General features: G+C 53.8%; 1 protein-coding gene across 1 annotated transcript; it reads right to left on the bottom strand.

Moving 5' to 3' along the window:
- Nucleotides 1-1,616: 1,616 nt before the first annotated feature.
- On the bottom strand, nucleotides 1,617-7,228 carry ATP5MJ (ATP synthase membrane subunit j). Its single transcript, XM_081148448.1, has 4 exons — nucleotides 7,068-7,228; nucleotides 3,440-3,563; nucleotides 2,721-2,744; nucleotides 1,617-1,794 (listed from the first exon to the last, which is right to left on the bottom strand). Exons 2-4 carry the CDS (start codon nucleotides 3,561-3,563, stop codon nucleotides 1,760-1,762), a joined length of 183 nt encoding a protein of 60 aa, XP_081004574.1. The 5' UTR covers nucleotides 7,068-7,228; the 3' UTR covers nucleotides 1,617-1,759.
- Between the last annotated feature and the right edge of the window lie 2,387 nt (nucleotides 7,229-9,615).

Raw genomic sequence — 9,615 nt, forward strand, 5'->3', positions numbered from 1 at the left:
CTACCCAAACGATTATAACTGAAGTAACCCACAGGTAGTAACGGAACACGCTCCTGGGGCTGGCACACCAGCCCATTCCCTTCCAGGGCCACTCCCGCTGGTCCTCACTCTCCCCCTTTCTGGATAAGGGTTCAGGCTCCCAGCGTCCAAGCCTAGTCCTGGCACTGCCTGGGTGACCTCACTGTCTTTCAGCCTGTTTCCTCCTCTGTACATGGGCCTGGAGCTCCGCCTGGATTGGTTCTTAGAACTAATGTGCCACGACCCGCAGACCCGGCATCCAGGGCGCCCCAGGGAATGTGGAGAACAGTGAAGCGGACATGAGCTGTGTGGGTGCCGTTCTTTGTATGGTCTGTGGTTTTCTAGGGGGTCCCTGAGCATCAGCATGTCTGGGAACTTGTAAGGAGGACAGTTCTCAGGCCCTGCCCAGACCAACCGTTAACAGCCCCCAGGTGATTCTGACCAAGCTCACGCTGGAGAACAGGTGGCCCAGGTGAATAATTTCTGATAGGGTCTTTCTGAACCACAGCCCCAACTTATCCCGTGGAGGCCAAACACTTATGGGAGAAAATGATTCCTGTTAGAAGGGAGCCCCCCCCGAGGTTCCCGGGGGCTGTCCGATGCTTCCATGCCAACTCCTCCTGGAGCCAATGTGAGGCCGTCAGTGAGGTCAACAAGGCAGATTCGACCCCACTTCACAAAAGAAACGGAGGTACAGGAGCCCCAGGAAGTGGCAGTCACTTGTGCGCGCTGACCGTGGGCCAGATCTGACCCTACACGCTGGTGACACAGAGGAAAGTGGGGAAAGAAACACAGCCAGAGACCAGGACACAGGCCAGCACCCATCCCACAGCCAGGCCCCAAAACCCTGCGAAGAACCATATTTCAAACTAAACTCAATGCTACCCCAAGCTCACTGCTTTACAGTGTTTAAGAAAAAAAGGCATTTCTAAGGGTTTTAGTCATTGCCGTAGATTGAGAAAAAAACAGGATGTCCAGACAAACGTATGCACACCAACTAACCGCTAATGGCCGTGGGTTCTATGATGTCTGGAAAATGAAATGTATTTAAATACGCACTGCCTTCAAAGTGTGCATGCACTTTTCTGGGACACCCTGTATTATGCAGTATTCATTTGATATTAGCCGAGCTGGAAACACCAATAGTAGTTTTTTTAAGTACAGTAGTATTATGTCCTTGTCTTATAAGTGACTTCCTGGAGAAATCTCCTAGAGCTTGTAATTCTGCCCACCATGTGATCTGTGATCTTATTTCTAAAGCATTTTAGCTGAAATATAATGCTTTTCCATACCCTCTTCCTTCAAAATGACTAAGTTAGAACGTACACAGCACCGTTTTCTCTTAAGAGAAAACGGAGGCTCAGAGATCACAAGGGTAGGAAAATCACCTCCATTACAAACATTTGTTGACACTGAACCTCAGACGCGTGAGCGCCTAGCTAAGACCCCCAACTCCTACGACAACCAAGATGCTGATTCTTGAGCTCCTCAGGATCCCTAAGGACGGGCTCGGTGAGCGTCTGAATGCACCTGCACCTGCTGTTACAAAGATCCGCTCAGGGTCCGGGGGGAACGGAGGCAGGAACACCGTGCAGGCGAGTGGTCTCACAGGTATGTTTATTCATGCCAGCAGGGAAACGGCACTTCTGCAATACACAGTGTGTCCCATGTTCCCATCTAACAGAGCTGAGGTTTGCTGCCAGGCCGAAGTTCCCCCGAGGTGTGCTCCAGGCTCTGCCGGTTAGTGATGACCATGAGCAGGTTTGGGACTCGGACCTTTGAAAGAAGCATAACACAAATACACGTCAGGAAGAGCAAGCAGACTGTATTTACTGTCGGCATCAGCAAGTCAGAAAGGGTCAACAATGCTCAGTGGTATGAAGTACGGAGGTTTCTACTCAGAACGCCCCGGGAGCTTAGGGTTTGTGTGATCAATGGGTGTGCACGCAGATCACCTGCAGGCACAAAGATGGAAGGGTGGGGAGATGTCTCCTCCCCAAAGGTCAGGAGCAGCCTGGGTGTGCAGGACTCAAACGACTACAGTTTCACTGTCACTTGGGAAGCAAACTGGAGACCCTCCCAGCACGAGGGCCTCAATTCAGGGGGTGCTTCCCACAAACGCACTGGCCAGGCAGTGTGCTCCAGCGAACTCGGGTGCCCCACCCCTGGTGCTGGCCACGCGACCAATCCATTCTCTATCATGCTGCAAACAAGAGTTTTACTTGGCCCAAGGGGGTGAGCTCAGACCACAAGCAGAACTTCACGTTCCGAAGTATCCCCATCACACCTAATACGTTTACTGAACCGAGAGTCAACGTCAACTCAGGGCACTGATATACCCTGTCCTCAAACGGTGTGATGGTGTTTTCATTCCCTACCCACTTATTTATTTATTATTTATTTTTTTAAAATCCTCACCCAAGGATATTTTTTCCATTGCTTTTCAGAGAGAGAGAGGGGAAGGGAGAGAGGGAGAAAGAGTTTGAAAGAGAGAGAAAGAGAGAAATATCGACATGAGAGACACACATCGATTGGTTGCCTCCTGCATGTACGACTGGGGCCTGGGGATCGAGCCTGCAACCCAGATACATGCCCTTGGCTGGAATCGAACCTGGGACCCTTCAGTCCGCGGGGTGATGCTCTAACTGCTGAGCCAAACCGGCTAGGGCATCCCCCACCCATTTAAAAAGCAAAACTCTTACCTTTCAAAGCTTTTGCTCTTTTATCTAAAATAAAAAGAAAGACTGGTCATATTAATGCTTCACAAAAAGCCTTTAGTCAGCTCCCTGTGGAAATCAACATCTGGCTATGAAGGTCACAGCTTGGGCAAGGCCAATATAGGACGCTCTCAGAACACAGGAGTTACCACATCTCAGTCAAGAAACAGTACGATTCCCACCACAGATGCTCTACAAGTGGCTAACAGTCCTCCCTCATTTGTGGGGCTCTTTACTCCCTACCACACCCCAAACCCAGCCTTACAACTTAAAGTTTTCTCCTTTCTTTTCTCTTTTTAACCAATCACTTATTAATACATGACTGGGCCCTGTCTCTGCTCCGCTGAGAACCAAATGGTCACCCTGCCCTAACTTTTAGTATGAAAATATTTCAAACACTCAGAATGAAGAAGAAACCACAAAACACCGTATGCCATGGCTTCGCCCCCAAGTAGTTCAGTCTCCTTTGCATTCAAACCACCACAGTCACACCTAAGGAAAGCCACAGTTCCCTGATATCCAGGTCTTATTCCCCAATGGTCCCCAATGTCACGTGGCGACGTGTGCTCCCTGCATTCTAACGGAGGTCCACTCGTTCTGATGGTTACTCCTAGACGAGAAACACAGTCTCCTATACTATGGACTGCAATTCCTTTGGAAGTAATTCTCCCTGACCTCAAAGAATTGAGCATGGGGAGACTTACCAGCACTCCGGATCTTGTAAATGATGAGGCTCATCAGCCCCATCCCCACCCAGATCTCCTGGTAAACCTGGGTGTAGTAGGGCTTCATGGGGACCCAGACATTCTTAATGAGGCTCTGAAACATCTGGAAAGAAACATAAATATCAACATGACCATGGTTTCAAACCAGACTGGTGAGAGATTTCTTTCCACTTATTCATGAAGTTCATTCATTTCCCACAACTCATCAGGGATCTGCTCTGATGCCCCCCCCGCACCCACACGGGGCTTCTGCTCTGGGCTCTTTGAGCTGCACTCTCCCCTCAATGCCCCGACCTTGGCCGTCGCAGCATCAATCCGTCACCTCCCCTTCCTCAAGCCTGTGCCATCCTGCAGTGTCAAGTGTCCCCCTGAGGGCTACCCTCCACTAGTGGTGTGCCCCAGATCACATACCACTCTTAAACACCTTTTAAATTGAGAACCAGTGCATTTGTGTTATCACACTAAGAAGTGCTGGCACTTGAAGCTGAGTAAGAACATGGCTAAGGCGAGGCGAGTTCCTGTGAGACGAACACCCAGGCCGGGGCACAGCGACCAGCTGCATCTCAGTGCTGCCTTTTAAATTTCAGCTGTGCTGAGGTTTAACTAACATATGAAACTGTAACATATTTAAAGTATATGTCGTGGTGGTGACTTCATATACGTCTGCATTGTGAAAGGGTTTCCCCATACAGTTAATAACACATCCATAACCTCACACGTTGTGTGTGTGTGAAAAGTTTAAGTTCCATTCTCTTAGCAAAGCTCAATTATTCAATATAACAGTGTTATTAACTATGGCCACAGTGTTCTGCCTGTACCTCAGTCCTGAAGCCTTTTGCTAAACACAGAGCAGACAGCTTACGATAAGGTGACTTCCTAAGAGTTGCAATTATGACATGACTTATTTCATGAATAAAGACATTTAACTAATTATTGGATTTGATCAGTAAAAGCCATCAATTTCTGAACTTACACAGTTTACTTACGTGTAGGTCTCAAAGTAATGCTTTTTTGATGTTTATAACTTACTACAGACTCTAAATGAGACACCCTTACTTCAATTTTTTTTTAAAAATATATCTTTATTGATTTCAGAGAGAGGAAAGGAGAGGGAGAGAGAGAGAGAAACATCAATGATGACAGAGTCACTGATTGAGCCCGCAACCTGAGCATGTGCCCTGACCGGGAATAGAACCCCGATCGCCTGGATCCCAGGTTGACGCTCAACCACTGAGCCACACCCAGCGGGGCCTCACTTTCATTTTAATAAGCTTTGTGGGAGCCCTGGCCAGGTGGCTCAGTTGGCTGGAGCATCGTGCTGCACTCCAAAAGGTTGCGGGTTCGATCCCTGGTTGGGGCATGTACAGGAGGCAGCCAATCGATGTTTCTCCCTCTCTCCACTCCTCTCCTCTTCCTCTCTCTAAAAATCAATAAAAACACATATCCTGAGGATTAAAAATAAAAAACAAAAGGCTTTGTAACATCTGGCCTATTGCCCACAGTCATTCAAACCACTGTCAGGAATCAGTAGACCTCGTTCTTCCCACTGTCCTTGAAAATGCTCCTTTGCTTCGTGGTGATGCAGGCTCACCCCCACTCCAGCTTCCTTTGACCTCACCACTCGGGCTACACAGAACGGTACTTCTCTCCACCTTCTCTGGTCTTCCACCACGGAAATCCGGACCCCGTGATCACTGTTCATTTAGCAAACGTGAACTGAGCATGTACTAGGTGGTGGCGTATGTGCCAAGACCCTGAGGTCAGAATGCACTTGGAGGGTGGGGAGGACTGGAAAGGCCACTGTGGCTGCCCAGATTCAAACCCGGGCTCTGCCACTTCCCAGCCAAGTTAAACTGCCTCAGTTTCCTCCCCTGTAAAGCAGGGATAAAAACAGTGCCCACCTCGAAGGGTATGGGGATGAGTTACTCTGCATCAGGTATTTAGTGTCTGGCGTCCTACACTGAGTGCTTGTTATATAAAGTATCACCACTGGACTATGGAAGGGAGGACAGGCCAGGTCATTTAGGGCCTTGGAGGCCAGGGGAGAGAGAGTTCAGCTTTTATTCTAAAAATGTAATGCCAACTTAACAGCATTCACAAAGTGCTTTCCACACATTATCTCCTGCGCTACTCCCCGGCCCCTACAAGTGGGTACTTGGAGGAGGCTGCCTGGCATCACCCTGGCCCCTGCTTCTTGTTACCATGAGAATCTGCCTCCATGCCTGGCTTCCAGCTCTTCCCTGGACAGAACTTACTCACCCTGAAGCCTGGCCCTTGGAGGACGTGGCTGTGGCCTCCTCCTGGGAGCCCTAACCCTTCCTGTCCCTGATCACATCGAACTGAGATGCCGTCAGGAAGAGGTTCCAAGAAACCAACAGCCTGACTTGAGGAGGGGCCTGAGAAGATCCAAACAGGACCTAGAGGCAGCTCTGGGAGCCCCAGACAGGCGGAGCACAGGGCCACCGAGGGCACCCCGCAAAGAGCGGGGAAGGAAGGTGCTCCGGGGGACCGAGGGGGCCAGAAGTCTGGAATCCTGGGTTCTGTGGGAACCAGCTCTGCCTGGACCTTGGGCAAGGCCCCGAAGCTGCCCGATCAGAAGCTACCTTCTCTGCGAAGCCGGGATACCTCCTCCTGCCCCACAGGGCGCTCAATGAAATCCGAGAAGACACAAAACCCAGCCTAGTGCCTGGTGTTGGAGTAAGACCTCGGTAAATGACCGGAGCAACAGCAGAAAGGCCACCAACACCCAGCAACAGGCAGGACCAGAGAGGACGCTCTGGGCCAGGCCCTCGCAGAGCAGAGCGAGGCCAGAGCAGGGCCTGGAGGGTGCAGGGGCGGCAGGTGAGGAGGGACCAGAGGACCGCCAGCTACCCCGACGTTCTCACCGGCAATTACCCCGGGCTGCTGCTAGGACGCTGCGAACCCTTACCCGCCCCCTCCACGTTCCTTCTGCCCCAAGTGGCCACCTGTGGCTGGACAGACGACCTGCTCTCAGCATTTACGCAGCGAGAGGCCCCCCGCTCTCCGCGCGCAGCCCCCCGCGCACCCCCCTTCCGGCTCCAGGCGTGGGCTCTCCAGCTCCGACCCTTCGAAGGCCCGGCCCGCTCAAAGGTCAAGCGAGCGGGAGTCCGCCGCGTCCCCCGCCCGCGACGGCCTGGGCAGGCCGACGGCGAGCCGCTCCCGCCTCAGCCGGGCGCCCCCGAGCCCGCGGCCCCGGCCAGGCCGGCCTCGCTCGTCGCCCGGGCCCCGTTTCGGGCCCGTCCCCTCCCCGACGTCGTCCGCGCGGCACCCCCGGGAGGCGCGGGGCTGCGGGAACCTGAGGGGCGCGGGGCCCCCGGCGGCGGAACCCGCACCGAGGCCGCCCCGCCACCCCAGCCCCTGCACCGCCTCCTCCGGCTCCGGGGTCCGCGGTGGAAGAGCTCGCACGGGAACCGGGGGGCCCGGCCCAAGGTCAGCGGGGGCCGGGGCGGAGGCGGGGCCGCTCGCCGCCGGCTCCCTCCGCGGGCACGTCCCGCCCCGGGCCTCCGCCGGCCCCCGTCCCGTCCCGTCCGGCCCCCCGCTGCCCAGCTGCCCCGCGCCAAGCGCCCGACCGGGGTCCCGCACTCACCTCGCCTCAGGAACAACGGCTTCAGGCCGCCCCAACCGGCTCCGCTCAGCCCACGGGAAGGTCACCGACCGCGCAGGCGCCGCGCAGGGCCTGCCGGGAAGGCGGAAGGAGCGGCGGCGCTCCGAAGCCCGCGCGCTTCCGGGGCCGCGCCTGCGCACCACAGCGCCCCCAGCGGCCGCCCCGGAGGCCGCAGGCTCGGAGGCGGGGCGCCCGGGGAGCGGCGTCGGCGGTCACAACCCCGCGGACGGACCGCTCCGATCTCCCGGGGGCGCGGGCGTTTCGGGGGTGAAGCCGCGAGGGGCGCGGGCACCGCGGGCGAGTCGGCCCACGCGAACGAGGCGGCCGTGTTCACCGGCGGTGCTGGAGCCCGAGAAACCGAGTCTGCGGCCCCCGCGGCTTACCCGCCGCGTCTCCCGCCCCGCGCGCGTTTAGGCGGCTGCTCCGCGCGTGGGCGGTCACTGCGCCCGACAGCGGTGGGCAGGCGTCGCGGGGAGGGCGGCCCACGCCGGGCCCGGCGGGCGCGGGCTTGGAAACAAACGCGACCGGAACCGTCGGCGGGAAATGGCAACAAATGAAACAAAAGGAAACCGCCTGCGGGGCTGGATACATTGTTACCAGGTGCGATACTGAGGACGCGCTGGATCCGAAGGCAGGTTGGAGGAAGCCCTCCAGACACGCGGGGGCAGGAGCGGGGCTCCAGAGGACGCGCAGCGGGGGTGCGCCCCCAGGACGGGCGGGCGCGGCCGGGGTGCGGGAAGGGGCAGCAGCTGCCTGCGGGTTTTCCAGGAGCGATGGAAAGAAAAGTCGCACCGCAGACTCCAAAAGGCCGGATGGAAGCCCAGCAGGCAGGTGAATGGCAATAAACGAGCACCTCGAAACCTCAAAGTAAAACCGCAGGAAACTAAAAAGAGAGACTCTTCAAATAACTGCAGACCTGGAATTCAGGGCGTAAGGAAATTAACATTCAGCGAGTCGGGTGAAATGGCATTTCAGACGAACTAAGGCTGAGGGGCTCATCACTGAGACCCGCAGTGGGGAAAAAAAAAAAAGAAAGTTGAGAGCCTGGGACTGAGGCGGAAGGAAAGGAGCTCAGAGGGAAGGACGGGACGCGGGAGGGAAGGTCAGTGAACACGTCCCGTTTCCACGCGAGGAAAGCTTAGGCTCAAGGGCAGAACTTGAAAGGCTTCATCCTCCCAGGATTTTAGGGTAGTGGTTCTCAAAGTATAGTTTGAGGGTTTCCAGCCTCCCCAGGGTGGGGGAGGGTCACAACATTTTCATAATAATGGTAAGATGTTAATGTGCCTTTTCCCCTAGAATTCCCTCGTAAGTGTGTGGGGCTTCCAGAGGCTATGCGACTTGCGGTGTCACAAGAGAATGAATATGGAAACAGGTATGGGAGTCCCAGGAAGGCAGACGCCAAGAGATCTTTGACCATGTAAAAGTGTCGCTCTTTTCACACGGGGAAAAAAAATTTTTTTTTTAGTTACTTTTCATAAAATTATTCATTTAAGCCCTGGCTGGTGTGGCTCAGTTGGCTGGGCATCGTCCCGTGCACCAAAAGGTTGCCGGTTCCATTCCCTGTCAGGGCGTGTGCCTGGGTTGTGGGCTTGATCCCTGGTCGGGGAGTGGGGGGAGGCAGCCGATAGATGTTCCACTCTCACATCAGTGTTTCTCTCTCTCTCCCCTTCCTCTCTCTCTAAAAATGAACCAAAAAAAAAATCATTAAAAAGAATATTCATGGGGGGTGGAGTAGAAGGGTCAATGGGGGAAAAAGGGACGTCCGTAATTCAACAATAAAGATAAATTTTAAAAAAGTTCATTTAACATCACATGGTTTTATTATTTTAAAATGAATTAAAAAGTAAGGTAGATATAGCCCATATGAACAAAAGCTCTCTAGGGTCTTCAATTCTTTTTATTATTATTATTTTTAATTCTCGCCCGAGGATATGTTTCCATTGATTTTTTAGAGAGAGAGGAAGGGAGGGGAGGGAGAGAGAGAAGCATCTATATGAGAGACATTGATCAGTTGCACCGCGTACTTGGCCCAACTGGGACCAAACCCGAAACCCAGGCATGTGCCCTGACTGGGAATCGAACCTGCCACTTTTCGGTGCATGGGACAATGCTCTACGACACTCCAGCCGACTCAGCCACAGCAGCCAGGGCAGGGCCAATTATTCTGAAGAGAGCAAAGGAGCCCTGAGACAAGCACCAGGCTTGAGAACCAATGTCTTAGAAAAAGTGTTTTAGACTTATAGTTAGAAAACTGCCGAGGACAGCAAACATCGTAAGCTATTTCAAGACAAGCTTTTGAACTTCAAAATCGACTTCAGTTGCAAATCCAACGCATCCTACACAAAACACATCTTCAAAGAAAACAGTGTTTAAAGAAAGGGCCACCCCAGCAGATTTACTCCACGTGCAGATGCTGCATTTTGTGGTTGAGAAGGTCAGCAAGGACGTGAAGGCACTTTGAACTTGGCTTCTCTGCTCCTGGGAGTGCTGCTTCTCCGAATCAACAGCACTTGTAATTGCTGTCAGCTGT

Source organism: Miniopterus schreibersii (assembly GCF_964146895.1).
Source record: "Miniopterus schreibersii genome assembly, chromosome: 1".
In the NCBI taxonomy this organism is placed as follows: domain Eukaryota; kingdom Metazoa; phylum Chordata; class Mammalia; order Chiroptera; family Miniopteridae; genus Miniopterus; species Miniopterus schreibersii.

Bases quoted from the DNA above. Each gene is read 5' to 3' on its own strand.
- ATP5MJ (XM_081148448.1), bottom strand. From the start codon at position 3,563: ATGTTTCAGAGCCTCATTAAGAATGTCTGGGTCCCCATGAAGCCCTAC. The intron at 2,745-3,439 runs GTAAGTCTCCCC...TTTTTATTTTAG, and splicing joins TTACAAGATCCGGAGTGCTG to ATAAAAGAGCAAAAGCTTTG. The intron at 1,795-2,720 runs GTAAGAGTTTTG...CTTCTTTCAAAG, and splicing joins AAGAGCAAAAGCTTTGAAAG to GTCCGAGTCCCAAACCTGCT.